At 39.1% G+C, this 17,808-nt stretch overlaps 2 protein-coding genes across 2 annotated transcripts in view; one reads left to right on the forward strand and one right to left on the reverse strand.

Moving 5' to 3' along the window:
* jak1 (Janus kinase 1) overlaps positions 1-5,691 on the forward strand; it is a 38,252-nt gene extending 32,561 nt beyond the window's left edge. The window contains exons 23-25 of the mRNA XM_056378168.1: positions 879-996; positions 1,467-1,577; positions 3,140-5,691. Coding sequence (XP_056234143.1) covers positions 879-996; positions 1,467-1,577; positions 3,140-3,262 — 352 coding nt within the window. The 3' untranslated portion in view covers positions 3,263-5,691. The remainder of the gene's footprint in view (positions 1-878; positions 997-1,466; positions 1,578-3,139) is intronic.
* raver2 (ribonucleoprotein, PTB-binding 2) overlaps positions 5,515-17,808 on the reverse strand; it is an 88,182-nt gene continuing 75,888 nt past the window's right edge. Inside the window, exons 15-16 of the mRNA XM_056378170.1 lie at positions 17,354-17,572; positions 5,515-14,999 (exon numbers count right to left, since the gene is read on the reverse strand). Of these exons, the coding sequence (XP_056234145.1) occupies positions 14,859-14,999; positions 17,354-17,572 (360 nt within the window). The 3' untranslated portion in view covers positions 5,515-14,858. The remainder of the gene's footprint in view (positions 15,000-17,353; positions 17,573-17,808) is intronic.

A 17,808-nucleotide genomic window follows, 5' to 3' on the forward strand; every position in this document is an offset into this window, starting at 1 on the left:
TAAATTAAATTACAATATAGTGTGATTATTTAGAATAAACTCTAACCTTGGTTCACTGACCTCTGAGAGAGTCTAGCATGTTTCTGGTTTCCCAAAAGTATTTTGGTGTTTTTTAGAAAATATGCGTCAAGTAAAATTCGACACAGTCTGTCCATTTGTCATTAAGGACACCTGTATGATTTCATTAGTAGTAGTTTCTTGAATCAAACATCCATAAATTCTTTGCAGGTGTAGGGTAACGACAAATAATTTCTTCATTTGTTCTCCAGGGACAACTTTTCAACCACAAAAGCCCTTAATATTCCTAATATATGTTTTTTATAGTATAGTGGAGTATTTGGCAGCTAAAGAGCCAGGAGTTGGTAGAGACAAAAAACAGAGCTAAAAGGAGTATGAGTGTTGGAGTTTAGTTCACCAGGTGGTGAGAAACACGACTCCAAATAAATGATGTTTTGTAGCTGCTTGATATGAAAATAAGGAAGTCTGCAAAGAAGTTTTGCCATATTAATTTAAAAGTTGATATTTAAGTATATCAGTTTTGTGTTAGCCAAAAAACATCAGTTATTGGTGGTTTAAGCAAATATATTTTTCACAAAAGTAAAAGTTCCCTTAGCGGAATGAAATGTGAGAGAGGGCATCGGAAATTTGTTGTTGTCTTTTCTTTCAGTATTGCAGATCATAGTATGTCTGTAGTATAGTATAGTATAGTATATTATAGTATAGTATAGTATAGTATAGTATGTGTGTGATTATACTATATGAAAAAGCATTATAGCTGTATATTTAAGTCATACTATACTGTATGTGATAGAAAAACAGGGAAAGTTTGTATGTTAAATTGAACAAGAGTTCATGCTCTTACACTTGATGTTTTTCAGGTATGCTCCAGAGTGTCTGACCCAGTGTAAGTTCTACCTTGCCTCAGACGTCTGGTCCTTCGGGGTGACGATGTACGAGCTCATCACCTACTGTGACTCCACCAAGAGCCCAATGACGGTCAGTGTGCAGCGCTCTCCTGATTTCTGGATGATTACACATTAAAAATACATATAACACATACTGAACCAGTCTCGCAGAAAGAGAGAAATGAATCACAGCATTACACACAGTCATTTATTTGTGGCAGATGGTGTTGGTCTTTGGCCAGGAGCTGTGTCCAAACTGTGCCAATAAATAAGAGCTTAGTTTATCATGAGGCTCTTTCATTTACATCAGGCTTTTAACTGCCACTGTCATCCTGACTGACCTGTGACTAGTACTGGAGGGCAGGTACTAACAAAGAAATGCACAGGTCAAGTGAATGTTACAGGCTAAATCGATGAAATAGGAAAAGCTATTACATCTGGCTCACAAAGACTGTGTTTTATAGCTCTGTACTCATTTTCATGTTTCATATATCAATAGAAATAGAGCCCGTATTGAATATGTTGTTTCCTCTCTAACTCTCCTTGTCCTCACCCACACAGCTCTTCCTCAGTATGATTGGTCGAACTCACGGTCAGATGACCATCATCCGACTGGTGAAGGTGTTGCAGGAAGGGAGGAGGTTGCCACGTCCAGAGAGCTGTCCTGAGCTTGTAAGAAACTGTCTTCTTGTAACAAACATTAACTCAGTAACACACAATAATGACGAGGACAAAAGTATTTTTTTTTTAGATGTGTTCTGAAGAATCGTCTTTATTTACAGAAGGAAAGGAAAGCAATACCAGCAATAGTCAAAATGTCTGGCCTCCACAGAGACTCGAAGCTTCTCATGTACAGTAGTGGAAACATTAGAACTTCAGAAAACAACTTCACATATTACAAAAAAAAAAATGTTATGCTTGGATGAGGTGGTAAAAAAAAAACAACAAAAAAAGCCAAAATGCAGTGAAAAATGAATTTGAATAAATCTTGATTACATGAAGCATGTGATTTAAATGTCAAATGCTTAAATGTTTATTTCATGTTCCTCACGTTTTACATGAAATAAACATAAATACCATAATATTATATCAGGTTTTCTGCATTGTCTCACTGTTTGAGGTTTGACAGGCGCCATTATGCCGTATTATTCCTTTCTCGCTGTTGTCAGCTTTTGTCTCAGACGCCTGATAACCGCGGTGTAAAGGAGCCTGAAATCAGTCAAATGTGACAGTTTAAAAATTAACAAATCCCAGGACAACCTGCCATCTTAAAGAACAGAATATGTTCAGTGGTAGGAGAGGTAAACCTGGACCAGTGATCCTTTAGTTTTGGGTTCGCTCGATGGCCGTGCTTTTGAAAGGAGGTCAGTCAAATATTAGGTGCTGGAAACAGTCTTTGAATTGTATTAGTGACAGAAGATGCTGCTCTCAGACTTTTTTTTCTTGGTGTGTGCGTGTCTGAGCAATGAGAACAGTGGGAGTTTCCACATCCAGACCTATTTAGACTTCTAGAGGCTACTTTGTTTTAATTTCGGCCTTTGAATTGAATCATTTTAAATACGAGAACGTATCCATACATGTAATTAGTTCTTAGTTTACCCACGTCTAAGCCCAACCTGACCTGTAAAAAGCCTGTTAGAAACCTGGTTTTCTGTAACAATGGCCGATCTCCAGGAAAAATCCAGCTTGTGAAATCCAGTTTCAGGGAAACCAGGTTTCTCATTTACACGATATTTAAGAAATCATCTTAGTGGAGAAAGCTGAGTGTGACACAGTTACTTAAGTTACCCTACAACACAGAGCAGTTAGATTCTTAAAGTTCGTAAAATACTTTAAAATTTTTCATCCTGATAATCTCTGTCACTGGTGATGCTGGCAATCTCCTGGTGGGCTTAAACTACAGGAGGACATTTATCTTGTGGACTTGAAGCATATTTAAAATAAGGATGTTGACACCTATATTGACCTTAATTAGCAGATCAGGTATCAGCCAAACCTGAATGTTCATTCTTCAGTTAAATGTCATGTTGCTGAATTTTTTGACACATTAATTGCTGGCTTCATGTTACCTTTAATAAAATAGTCCATGGAGTTGAGACAGATTTTAAATTTGGGCGAAAAAAAGAGTCAACCGGTATCAGCACATCGCAAAACACGTTACATTTGCAGCTTATTTCTTGGTTCGTCTTTACATTTCTTACCACCTGTGATCTAACATAGCATGTGTTTGACAGGTGTATGATCTGATGCGCAAGTGCTGGGAGCAGATGCCTGACAGGAGAATCACCTTCAAGCGCCTGATCGAGGAGCTGACCAACATGCAGCAGCAGCTCCAACCACAAAACAACTTTCAATAAACCTCCAGCTGTTTGAGGTTCTGGGAGCGCAGTCGACTTTTGCATGCGGACTTGGGAACAGATGCAAATGGCAAAATTGGCCCCAGATCAGCATCTGCTTATGCTGCTTCATTTTTACTGCGAGACAGTCCTGAAGTGTCAGCGCTTCAGACAGTCACGCCTCATCACATATAACCCTTATAAAACCCACATAAAGACTTCAATCCTAATCAACTACCATTTTAGCCTTCCATATATTTTTATATTTTTATTTGCTGGGCTAATATTTTCAGTTATTGTTATATTTCCTTACTGTATGAATATTGGTTATGAAATGAGTAAATCCTGTTAAACCTTGTAGCCTTAGCCCATGCTAAGTGTGACCTTATATCTACCCAAAGGACTTCCGAGGGTATCTAACACATGTAACTGTCTGCATTGTGAGAAGTCATCCCTCATATATAGTGTATAATGAGCCTTATAATAGTGCGGACTCGAGGCTGGACAGATGGAAACCGAGCAGAGAGAGAAACCGGTTTAATGCTCACAGCTGTGCGACGGTCGTCTTTGTGACAGACGCTGAGTGGATCACTTGATGAAACCTGTTGAGAAGTGCTTGAATGGACAGAACACAGGCATTAACAGATACTAAAGATGTGGTTTCCAGCATTTTTGTGTCACTGCTGTTTGGGTCATGGACTCCTGTTTGGGGGAGAAAAAAAAAAAATCACCTTATTTGTATCTGTTTTAGTTTCTGGAGCCGCGGAGTGATCTGTGATGCATGTTTAGATTCTCTGCTCAGGATGTGCAGACACAGTCACATAGAACTGCCATTAAATTAGAGCCAGCAGTCGGTCAGCGGTGTCCTTTTCGCTGCTTTGTCGTCATCGTTATACAGTTAAAACAATTAGTCGATCAACTGAAAATTAATCAGAAACCTTTTTGATAACCAGTTATTCTTTATTCATTGATTCAATTTTGTTTTCCTGTGTCTTGTCTTTGTAACATTAGTTGGGATTTTATTGGTTTGACAAAAGCAGCAATTTGACAAAATTATTTTGACTTTCAGGACGTTTTTAACCCTCTTTCAGACATTTAATAGACAATATTGAGAAAATATTCCACACATTAATCTTTACTTGCAGCCTAGATTGTTTAAATGTGTAATAATCACTGTCTGACTTATAGTGACGAACATGACGAGTATTTCTTTCTTTGTGGAGAAGCAGTTTGAGCTGCATTAGAACCGAAACAGAAAATCTAGTTTTTCCTTTTACAGGTTATGACTGTCTATTAATGCTTGATACTCTCCTCCTCCTCCGCAAATCACCAGAGTTGGATTAGGTTTTGCAGAAAGAGTGAAAAAGTTCTGTTTTTTTCTCTGTAAAATCTTCAGATGGAGGAGGTCAAATGTTTGGAAGGAGTTCAGTTTATATTTTGAAAGAAATGCTGCTGTATAACTATAACCCACACCAGTGGCGACGCCCCTGAACTTGTTGACGTTCCGTCCCATGAGCAGTCAGTCATTACCATGGGGACTCGGTGCTCGTGGATGGGACCACACCCATCTTTGAACTCAGCATTCGTTTCGTTTGATGACTATCGTATACAGTTGTGATAAAATCTGTCCACAGACATACAAGCACCTGGCAAATGCTCATGGCCTCTGTGGTGTCACCAGGCCACAGTTTGCCATGATATCTCTCTCTCACACACACAAACACAGAAAACAAAACCAGCCACACTGATAATCCTTCCTGAATCTTCAAAAGTGAAGAAAAAAAAAAAAGCATGTGTGCTTCAGGGGTGAGAGATTAAGATAAGTACCTGTGACAGACACTTGAGGGCAGTATAATTTCACTTTTCTTCTCCTTCTTCACACACAAATATACTATACATTATATTATGGAGCGCAAAGGATTGTATGTGGAAGAAGTTCAGAAGGTTTTTTGAAGTGAGAGATTAAGATTAGTCAGTGTGACTGATGGCATTGATGTTCCTAAAAATATTTTTGTTGACAGTTATTTTTGCATTTTATTTGTAAAATTTTCTTTTTAATTCCCCCATATGCAAGGAAAGTGTATTTTATCTGTGTAAATGTGATACCGTTTGAGCAGAGGGTTTTTTCTGTTTTCAATTGGCTGCGTAGCTGTGAAGTCTCGCTCGGTCACGTATCACCACTTCAGAAATGGTCAGTTGAGTTTAACGCAGCCCTGCGGCTTTTACTGTGAATGTAGGCAGAAAAAAACAAAAGTACTGTCGAGGAGACAAAGTTGAGCTTCAGTCCACATTTTATTTAGGAATGTAAAAGACAATTCCTTCTGCTCAAAATAAGAGAAAAGAAATATATTTTTCAAAATATAAGACCAAAGTATGAATTATGGAAGGTAAAAGTATCCATAAATACACAATGAAAAAATAAATAAAATCAATGTTTGTTGTGTTCTGTGTGTCAGTCCAAATGCAGTATCATTATTATTATTATCATTATTTTTATTATCATTATTACTGAAAACAATTTGTTCTATATATTACAGTTCTAAGTAGGCATGCTAAAATTGCTCTAGAAATACCTTATTCACAGTAAAACAATATCAATGTCAGTGTGATATAAAATTTTGCAAAATCTACAGTATATTTCAGGTCAGAAGAAAATCCACATACTTGAAAAGGAAAAACTTTACAAAACAAGAAGCACAGCAAATCTAGATTTATCTACAGCCATTAAAGTGTCAGAAAATCAGATATACTTCAGTATTGCAAAGCTTTGTGATCAACACATACACACACACACACCATGAGTGATTCATCATTCAATATTGCAAAGTCCAGCCTCACCACTGATAAGTAGTTTTCATACTGGTCCAATGGCAGCACACTGAAGCTTAGAGGAGGCTCCGTTTACACAAGAACAGAAAAATCTGGATTTTAACCTGAAGTCATTCAGCTGTGTTTGTGTTAATCCTACAAACAAACAAAAAATCACAACCAAACTACACAAGACTCCAAATAAGATTTTCTGTTCTGGTTTAAATGAACACTCTAAAAAAAAAAAATGAAACCGACTTTCATGTGAGTATCATAGTTCTATTAACAACTAAAGACCAAAAGAAAAAACATAAGCTGCATTTACACAGCAACAGAATTGATCCTGAACTCTCTGAGGTGCAAACTGCAGCTGGCTCACTGACAGGTGAAGATCACCAACGTTATGAGATTCAAGAACATCCTTCAGCTCGTGTGCACATGCAGGCTTTACTTGTGCTGTTATTTTCAGGGAGCCGGGCCCCTATTGTGTACAATCATCATGAGGACATCACGTCTTAGTGGCACCAAGAGGCACAGAAACTAAAGAGATAAAACCATTTCTCCATCAGTCTGACCGCTCAAAAAACATTCCTCAGTAGAACAAAAGGGCCTGACGTCTACACAGGTGACTGACAACACACATAAAAAAAATTATCTCCCCAGTTGTAGAGTAATTTTTATTCTATACGTCATACTCAAACTGTGGGAGGCAGCTTTAAAGATAATATTGCAAAATCAGTTCGAGTCCGAAATGATACATCCATCGTTTGGATGTAGTTCTTTGTTAAAGTGGAGCAGAACCAGGCAGAAAGATGCTTTAAGAAAAATGCTGCATGTTAGGACACGTGAGGGTGAAAGAAGAAAAGCTGATCATTTGACAAATCTGACTTGATGGCACAAGTTATCAAGAGAAAAAAAAAAAAATAGGCAAAGTGGGAAGCGACAAAAAGTGTCAAGACTGTCATCACATTTGACGTCGGCTGTGTCCCAACTCAGGTTCTGTGTCCTGTGAAGGTGTTTCCAGCTCCACCACCAAATGAGACTGTCTAGCGTCACAGAGACCAAAACCCGTCACATCATCAGCTGGGAAGAGGTCAAACCACCACCGGCTATCATGTGTGAACAACTAAACCATCTCCATGAACTGATCAGAATCCATCAGAGGAGGAGGACCACAAGAGGTGGCTGAAAATCAAGAGATACGATATCTGTGCAGCTCCCAGCGATATGTTATTCTCCATACTAGGAAGTCTAAGTGTATAAGTCTAAGTGTATACATCAGTGGTGGGATGTAAATATGTATCTTTTCTATCTGTGAAAGGTGCTGTATAAATACATTTTTACTTACTTACATATACTCAAGTACATATATGAAGTTTAAAAGAACTTTTACTTGTATTGGAGTCATTTTACATTGTGGTATTTTTTTTACCTAGACTTCAGCAACGATTCTCCGATTTACATTCTGCAGGAGCTGTTTTTATTGATCTAGTTCATGGGATGTTTTTGATGACCACCCTCACTCACTCACACACACACACAACTGCTCACCAGATCAATATCGTAAACTCATAAATTAAAAAGAACAACCTGCGTTCCTCACTAACAAATAAGCATGCAGTGGTTTCGGGGGGACACAGGCCCACTGAGGATACGCCTGCTGTTTCCTACAAATTCAAGTAAAAGCCAATCACATTCCTCTGAGCCCTCTGGCATGGAGGAAAGCTTTTTCATGCCAATACAGACTTCAGACACGGCGTATGACCAGTCACAGAAACTAAAGTGTGTACTGATGTGTAACTGACTGGAAAATGTTGATAATTATGTTAATGATAAATTTGATTTAAAGTGCCTTTCATGTAACCCAAAGGCACTTTACTTAGAGAAAACTAGTGTAATTCTGTATTGTTCTTAATGACAACAAATCATATGAAAAGATCTAAACCATCATTCTACTAACAAGTGTTGCCAAGTCTGATTGATCTTATTGTTCTCTGCCATAGAGCGCTGATGTCCAAAAACTATTAACAGCTCAGTGAGCCACAGCTCACCTGAATGTGGGTATTTTAGTCTATTTTGAGGCAATCCCACAAACACTGTTCTGCTGCTGTAAATATTCACTAAAGCACAAATGTAGATTAATCCGCAGGTGAAAATAGTCCCTGGAAAATGCCTCAATTCCCCATTTGAGTAACCTCTGCTAAAATCTACAGCACCCAGCTTTGAAGATTTATGTCTTCAATAGGAAAAATGGGTTTGGGACTGAAAATCATGTTAGAAACAGGAAGTCAGAAAGCGTTCAGAGACAGACTAACCCATTGTTGGATTCTGTCTTTTCATGGGATTTGTTGACAATGAAAAAATCGACAATATCATCAGCCTTGTCCTATAAATGTGATTGATGCAGATTTTGTGGGATTATTCTGCACAAAGCCACATTCACAACATGCCGTGACTGACAGTTTTGGAGGTTTGATGCCAACTGTGACCTTATGTGTTTGTATCCGAGCGTCTACAATTAGACTGCTGTCAGATATCTCTCCACCAGTGGGGGAGGAATGGTGTTTGTCAGTTGGCCTGCGGTAAAAATGCAGACACAGATTGTTTTCTCTGTTGATATTGGAGAGGAAGGACAATTTACTCCACAGGACAGACAATAATAAGGAAAAAAAAACATGAGCTTAATAACATATTCAACTAGTTTTGGATCACACTAGGAGAGCTGTGAGAGTGGAGGTGAGAAATGGTCTGTGAGAGTCCATCTGATACTAATACCAGAGCAGGAGAAGAGACATTTCCTGTGTGTTGGAGTGTGTGTGTGTGTGTGTGTGTGTGTGTCAGCTCTACAGGTGCGTGCAAGATGCAGGACTCTGGCAGACATAACCAACACTCTTCACTGAGCAAGCAGAAAGAAGAGGAGAAAGACAAAAAAAAAATCCCTGCAGGCTGAAGGCAGCTGGAGTTGTTTTTCCATTCCTCTGTCTTTCAGCCTGTCTCTCCTTACTGCCACTACCTGCCAGGAGCAGTACATTTTTAGAGAGCTCCACATGCGCGCACACACACACTCAGCTACAATTACTACACAGAGCACCAGCCCAAGTAAACACCAGTTCAACTCTCATTAATCCGCGATTCAGTAACGGAAGAAAGTTCAGACTCGATAAAACTATTGAGTGACAAATAGAGGCTGTAATCAATCTGTAGGTCAAAGTGTGAGAGCGGTGAACATGTGAGAACATCTTCTGAGCATCAATTTCTTATTTGGTGCAAACTCACATCTACAGCTGTTTGGCTGAGTCTGAACTCTCACAGAAATAATGTAAAAATGTGCCGCTCACCAACGGTTTCTGGCTCCAGCACACACACACAGTATGTGGCTGTCATGTCTTTCTAAAAGTGGAAGGTACAGGAAAACTTGATGTTAATAAAATCTACTTGTATAGGTGTTGTTGTGATGTACATGTGATGTACATGTGATGTACATGTGAAAAGCAAAAATCAAAGTAAATTGAAAAAAAAAAAACCCCATCAAATATTCTCGTCATTTTTCTCAGAAATGGAAGCGGCAGGACAGTGCAGGTGTCAAAGTCACAAAGTCAAGAAGACGACACAAATAATGCAAAAGTAACTTCAAGGCCCCACACAACAACAACAAAAACATGTGGCTTTTTGTTGCTATGGTAACATGCAAACATGGTTTACAGTACAATGTGAAGGTAATCCCACAGCTATAGACTGTTGGCTTGAGCCAGATGAGCTTTGAACAACCTGAAGTGAAAACACAGCAGAGCAGCTTCTCCACGTTCACGACCAAACATAAAACCAGGGGCTGCAACTACTGAGACGATTATTTTCATTACTGACTCGTCTGTTCATTATTTCCTTGATTATTTGCTGGGTCTATAAAAAGTTAGAAAATAGCAAAAAATGCCAATTATGACATATTCAAATTGGTTGTTATCCATCATATTAGCCAAAAGGTGCTCCCATTTGAGAAGCTGGAACCAGCGAGTGTTTGGCATTAATTGACTACCAAAAACTAGCCAATTCATTTTCTGTCAAATAATCAATCAATCGTCTTAGCTCTAAAAATCAATGGAACGTTTGTCTGATGGAATATGAACCTGAGAATTCGATGCTTAACAGAGACCAAATCAATTCATCAAGTTTGTAGTTCAAGCAAATAAATGTCTTTTGTCCTTCTTTTGGAATTGTTCTGGTAAATATGTAGACAAATATTCCTCCTGTTATTGTCTTCACACTGTTAACACTACACAGACGGCAAATGTTCTAACAAGCTAATTACACTGATAACTTGTCAGTCACGGATCGAGAGGTCACACAGTGTTCCGTATTTGGACAGTTTTCTGTCTATGATTTAAAAAGAACGTAGCGCAATTAACAGTTAATTAGAGGCGAGATGTGCAGCCCAAGACCATTAACACCATTAACAGCTATTTAGTTACAATTTCACACTTTCTTTCCTGCAACTGTAAGTTGATTTCAGAACAGAGACAAACCTGAAAAGTGGATTTAAAACTTATGAAACAGGCTCTAACAGGCTGACACAAGTCCAGTAAAGTTACTTCTGCTCTCAGTCCATTTTTACAAGTGAACGGCTGCTCATTCAAGTTCAGTGACACGACTCTACATGAGGTTTCAAAATGTCAGTTACACTGTATTTACTCATCCTCAAAACTCGTCCCACATGTGTAAATCTGTCTCTACGAGCACTTGAATCCGGTTTTGATACACGCACGCACACGCTTCAGTAGTATACTGTATAAAGTAATGGCTTTAGAGAAAATGAGGTTGACACATCTGTTGACTGACTTTAGCACCTGAATCTATTGTGGCAGGCAGTCAGAGTGGAAAACAGACAGACAGGAAGACAGACAGACGGGAAAACAGACAAGTAGGCTGTGACTTCTAAAGTCTGCTGCCTCAGCTGTTCACGTCCACAAACACAGAGGTCCTGTCTCTGCCTGCGAGACTGTGAGAGTGTGTGTGTTCAGGCCAGACAGACTTTTCTATCTTGCCTTTTAAAGAGGTGGAGGAGAGAGCTGAGCACTTCTCATCCACTCATACCGGGAAGCAAATCAAACAGTGGCTCTGAGCCAGGCCAGACAGCCAACTAGTGCAGAGGAGCACGTCACCATAAAATGTGTCTACGTGGTCACAGTTGAGTCAGGTGAGATCAGGCCAATGAAAGTGTAGAACTGCCTGCTTCTGAGCAGGAACCACAAGTGGAGACAGAGATGTCCAGTGAAAGTAGATTGGACTACAAGCAGAAACTTCATGGGACAGCTTAATTTAAAATTACATAATTTCTGTTCCATGAATTTTCTGTAATGTGAAGGAAGTTACTTAGTCATATAACATGCTTGAGCCTGACAGTGCAGCATAACAGTGGAATTCAAGCTCCAAGCTTTCAAGAAATAAAATTCCTCTGTCAATTTGTTTTCATTTTGATATAGGAAAAAAACTAAATAACCAAAATAAAAGCATTTTTAAAAAGCGCAGCCAAGAAAAGTCACAGTCATACAGATGTCAGAAAGGATGTAAGCCACAACAGTGCAAAGGCAAGTTTGTACAATCAGATAAAATGGAAACCGAAAATAGAAAGGCATGCTATGTAGAAACTATGACATTTTGAAGAAAAATGGGGCAGAAAAACTTAAACATGATTAATTTTGACAGTGTTTACAAATCAAATATTGGATCAATCCAGTACGCAATTGATCAGTGGGGAAAGCTGGACATGACCACCTGTGTAAATTTAAAGTCTGCCCTCAAACGTGTCAGCTGCCAGTGCATGAACACAACAACAGACAGAGTTTGTGGCTAAACTGGAATCAGTCCATGTGCTTCATGAGTCCACAAACAGTGGAAAAAGTCTCCCCTGACAGCTCAGTTTTAATATGTAGAAAAAAGGAGGGGAGCTATTGAGTGCGGCAAATGTGAGAACAGTTATTTTGCTAAAGACAGTATGTGCACACATACAGACACATATTAGGACAAAGAACTGAAAAAAAGCTTTGGCTTTGCGTTCCTCTTCCTGTCTGTATTTGGGCAAATATTTAGCACATTAAATGTTCTCACTTCTTCATGAGTCCATGCTCCATCACGTGCTAGTTACATGTTAAATATGAATTTCTACAGAGTGAAAGCAGGACTGTGACACCATGAAAAACATCATAGTCAACACGAGTTAGAAAACATGTAACTGGATGAAGGGCAAACAGCAAAAGAGTCAAGATAAGGGAGTAATGGAAAACCGGAAGGTAGGGGGGGTGTGTGTGTGTGTGTGTGTGTGTGTGTGTGTGTGTTTGTACTGTAATAGCAGTACAAAGCATAGAGGGAGATGTATTGCCTTTAGCTTAATCAGTATTTAACAGCGAACCTGCACACCACCACTCTTACATTACCACTGATGCTCCACTCTTGTAAACATCATGCACATCCTGTTTACAACGAGCTATTATGTGATTTGTACACTTTATCTGATCTCACCCGCTATTGGTTTTCACAGTGTGTGAGCGTGGTTGCTATGGCGACGTAAGTAATACTCTGCTCCGTGATATAAAATCATAGTTATGAGCAAAATACAAAAAAGAGCTTTTACTAAACAAGGGTATGAGCCATTACTGTTACGCAGGAGAATATAATGCCGTGTGAACGGCAAAACATTTTACATTAAACAGTTCTACAGTAGTAGGAGCTTGAGTTATTGCCGGTTTGTTAGACAAGAGGCATGTGCACATTACAAACCTAATGTCCAAACCGTAATATTAAAATGCCAAGCCCTCTCCTAATGAACATAAAAACCTTCAGGACATGAAAGACATTTCAGTTCACAGCCTGTGCACTAGCAGTAATAATGGCATTAATAAAAATGGAATTAAAAGAGGAAATACAAGGTTTTTTTGCAAAAGATAATATTCAGATTTTTTTTTGTTTCAATAGTTTCCTTTTTGCCCTAAAAACATAAAAGTGTGGAAATTATTCTCCCAGCGCCCATGAACATCACACGCAGAGGTGTGTTACACTGTAGGAGCATCTGATGAGCAAAAACATGCTCATGCTAAAAAGTCTGATTCTGACAATTCTCAAATGATAATGACCCTGTCCCAATCCCACACTACAGACTAATTTTATACAGGATATACTACAGTCATCTTCATAGTATACTGGTTTTAGCAGTTAGTTTCTAAACAAGAAATGTGCATATTTTACCATTTTGTACAAACAAGAAATGATGCAATATGTGCCCAAATGTCATAAAACTGTGACTTTGGAATGTCACTGCCAATTCAGCTAAGTGTTTTCACAAAAATATAACTTTTACTTTTTGTTTTCTGTGGTGCTCCTGGAGCCGTTTCACCGCCATCCAGAATTATCTGTGAGCAGCTCCTCAATTTCCTACTCTTCCACTGAGCGAAAACAGTGTGCATCAACAGCACGCTAAATATGTGCTGTCATGAAGTGCAAAAACACTGCATACTAAAACCTGCTTGAAAGTATGTAGTATGGACTTGGGACACAGAGTCAGAAAGCTTTATGTTCTACTGGCAGCTGGAGATGGAAGTACAGCTCCTGTTACAGACCAAACAGCTCTTTCTGAAAAACCGCCCACTGCGTTACAGCCGGAAGAGAGCCGAGAAGAGTGGCTTAAATGTTAAAAATCAAACCAAATAACTACATTTAAGTCAATACCAGCTGATTCAATGTCAATAAAATGACTTGAATCGCCTTGGATTATTATATTACAAATATATAACAGTATAGATTGAAAAAAATCCGACATGTAATAAATGTTTTCCTTTCATTCATGTAGTACAATAAGCTCACAAAAGAGCTGGGAAATGTCCATTATATATGATATTGTCTGTTACGCATGGCTTTATATATTCTGTATTACACACTGTATATACACAAGCCTTTTCTTTTCTGTCCAGTCTCTATAAGAAAGGTTCATTCATTGAGGGAAGCGTCTGTAAGTCACCACAATTAAGGGCTTTGATTTGTTCATGCCCTTTTTTTTTTCCTGAAGTGCTCCCACCTTGGGATTGAAATGGCTGACACTTCCTACAGATACAGCATATCAACACACACACACACACACACGTATACACACGCATTCTAATCCTCCGCGGGGGGATATAAAAGAGGAATCTGGGCAATAAAACGAAAGGAGAAGACACTGAAGCGGGAACAAACAGATGTCAGTTTGACTGACGAATCAAAGCGGGATTGTGCAACACCATTTTGTCTTTTGAAAAAAAGGAGTCACAGAGGAAGAGATCTGACTGTAAGACCAGTCCTAAGACAGTTTGAGCAGACGGACAGGTCGCCTGGCTGGAAATACAAAAGCAGCTTATACATACAAATACAATATACTTTAGTTTACATTATACTAGAAAAAATTTATAAGTTAATATTAGTTAAGTACAGTTGACACATTTACTGAGAGACAATATCTTAAGAGTTAAGGCTTGAACAGGACAAAAGCAACACCATTTTTGTGTGAGTGTGTGAGTGAGTGTGAGTGTGTGTGTGTGTGTGTGTGTGTGTGAGAGAGTATGTGTGTGTGTGTGTTCGTTTGTGTTCATAAGTGCCAGGATCAAAGAGCACTATGGCTTGCTTTAATTTGAGCCATTTGCAACCCTAACTCTATTCAACTCGATACCTACTGTAGGGATGCAAAATGGCAGCCAGAGAAAGGCCACAAGAGGGAGCTGTGACATCCAGCAGAAGCTGTTTGTGCCTTCCTCCATAAGCTTTAGGCTTTAAGGTGGTTTGGTTCATACTAGAGCCTCTTCCTCTTAAAGTAGTCGGCGTACTGCCCCCCCAGGCCCTGGGAGTGCTGCCCGATGTAGGCACCATCTGATGATGTCACTTCCTGAACCGCCAACTGAGGATACTCTCTCTTATGGCCCCTTGTCTGGTTCTGAAGAGTCAAAAGTGAGAGAGACAGGGGGAGTTAGAAGTGAAGAGAGGGTAGGTCGTAGCACTTTAAGGAAAAGTTTGACACTTTGGAACACACTTATTCGCCCTCTTACAGAGAGGTCCACCTCCTTACCTTTAAGTTACATGTGAGATCAATCTATTCATCTAACTCTTGGCAAGAACATGAATAAGCATTTTTCCCCAAAATGTCAGACTATTCTTTTAAATGTTCACAAATGTCTGGCATGTTAAAGGAACAAGACGGCTGCTACCTATATTCAGAGTTGGAAGCTATAAAGCTGTCACTGATGTTTGAGGGTTTTTCATTTTGCAACAGTGAGAAAGAACATTTGGTTCATTAATTCTATAAATATCCTGCCCATCCTCCTAGACACATTTCTCTTGTCTTTGTTGCTTTCAATACACTTAAAAATATAATCAGATGATATGTTTTTAGATCTGAATATTGAAAACTCTTCAACAAACAAATCCATCAAGCTTTTTGAGCCTTCTTGGAAACTTCTGTTTTCATTAATTAACTTTAAGCCAAACAGTAAACTGCTTTGCATGGACTTCAAATGTTCTTTAATTCCTTAAACCTGCAATAATTTGTGGCCACGTGGGGCAGCGCGGGGAATATCACTGGCATATCACCACCTTTTAAGTTGATTTGGTTAACTAGTTGGAAAAAAGTTGCTTATTTACACATCCAGCAGTTACAGAGCAACATTATCAGTCATTTGGAATAATGCTTGCATACACCTGACGGGTTTACGTCATACTTTCTATTTGCTTTGTTTCCCACCAACTCCTGAGGGACATATCTTGATCTTAAGCTGCTAAATGCTCCACTTTGTTCACCAGCTAATCGGTAACTGTCTCTATCTGCTGTTTAAGTACAGAAGGTTTTTTTTCCCCCTGAAAACATCTGCTTGCTTTGGTGGACTATGATGCTATGAGAATGAGTGAACCAGAACAGCAGAGTTGAGGGCCAACAACTAAACGATCAGCTGAAACTCATTATAAATCTCTGTAAAGCTGAGGGGAGCTGGGGATTTAGGTGGTAATCTTCTGAGGGTTCATCACTATGACCAAACGTCTTCACATCCTCACAATGTTTTTACATTTTCATTTGATACATTGTTAATTATTATTTGGGTCAACTTATTTATTTTAATATTGAAATTCTATTTTTTTGCCATTATAGAGAGGGTAAAAAACTAAAATACCTCTGTGTGCTTCAAACATGAAAAGAAAACAGTAAATTACCATATTTAGATTTTTTGATGGATTTATGTTCATTTTTATTTGAGGAAATAAAAAATGTGCTGTTAATAAGAAATGGTGTCAAAGTTTCGTTCTTGCAATTCCAACTTAAAAAGGATCTTTCCATTGCTTTTTCCCAAGCAACAGATCTTAAATTTGGTTTTCCTTTGCTTCTTGAGTGGACAGCGTTTCTGCAGTCAGAATTGGTCATCAAACATTTTCTCTGGTGTCTAATGATCCATGAGAATTTTAATGTCTATGTTTCCATCACTACATTGACAGATGAAAAACTGAAGATAAACTGAGAAAAAGTGGCTGGAAAAAGAAAGTGGAAGAAAAGCTCACAAGTTGGAATTTGACAACAATGCAAACATGGTGTGTGTGTGTGTGTGTGTTTCAGGCTAACAGTCTAAAGGTCTTATATCCAGTAAGACAAGGCCACAGAGGCTGTCTGTACAAACAAAGGCTAATCTTTCTAGAGACGAGGCTTAGCTCACACGTCTGGATCCTGTTTCTCTGCTTACGCCATCACACACACTCTGAATCTCTTCCTCCTCTTTTTCTCTCAATGGTTTTTACAGCCTTGAACTATGAGGACAAATATCTCAGAAAAAATAGCACACCAAACATGAAATATAACACACTGATCTATTAGCGCCATAATATACGAGCAAGACAGTGTCCCTCATAGACATAAGTGGGCAGACAATACGCTAATCTCATCTACCTGCCCATCGACTCATCAAAACAGTCACATATCCAGTCTGCTGTTTGACAGAAATACAGTTCTGAACATTATTTTCATTTCAACATGAAGAACAATGATCCCCTCCCACAGATCCCTGCAGTCAACAACCAGTAGGGCCCACTAATATCAGAAGTTGCAGAGGAAACCGTGAAGCACTTAGCTGCAATATGAAATGTTTGGATTTTGTCTTTTCACTTAGGTTGAGCGTGCTCACTCTAGACTGTCACTTCAAAATGTGAGAACAGTAATGTAGGATCCAAGAAGGTTTTTCACCCAACTCCACTCACAGAAGTACTTAAAGTGTCATATCTTGTATTAGACTGTGATTTGTTTTCACTCACATAGTAGTAGGTGTTCCAGTCTGTGGCAGCAGTGTGTGTGTGTGTGACAGGGTTTGGAGTGGCTGCGGCAGGGTGCGGCGCCCCGAGGAAGCCAGGCATTAATGGCAGGGTGCTGTAGGCTGGGAGCACAGCAGCGGCTGGTAGGACGGCTGGCGGAGGAGCCGCACCGTTACTGACTGCATGCAGAGAGACTCCTAGAGGCTTACACACATCGACCTCCTGTAAGAAACACGCAAACACATGGTAAATGTCTAGTGATAGAACAGCTTCAAACTGCATAACAGGAATAATATCAACAAGGCAATAAAGAAAACGTCCCCAAAGCCTCTAAATCTTAAGGTCCATTTTATTGCAAGGTGGCGTATCATTGCTGAAGGGTTGAAAGCAGCTCATGATTTCACAAAGTACAAATTTACTTACTCATGTTAACTTTTCTGCCCCCCAGAGGCTATTGT

Source organism: Seriola aureovittata, chromosome 6 (assembly GCF_021018895.1).
Source record: "Seriola aureovittata isolate HTS-2021-v1 ecotype China chromosome 6, ASM2101889v1, whole genome shotgun sequence".
NCBI classification, from domain to species: Eukaryota; Metazoa; Chordata; class Actinopteri; order Carangiformes; family Carangidae; genus Seriola; species Seriola aureovittata.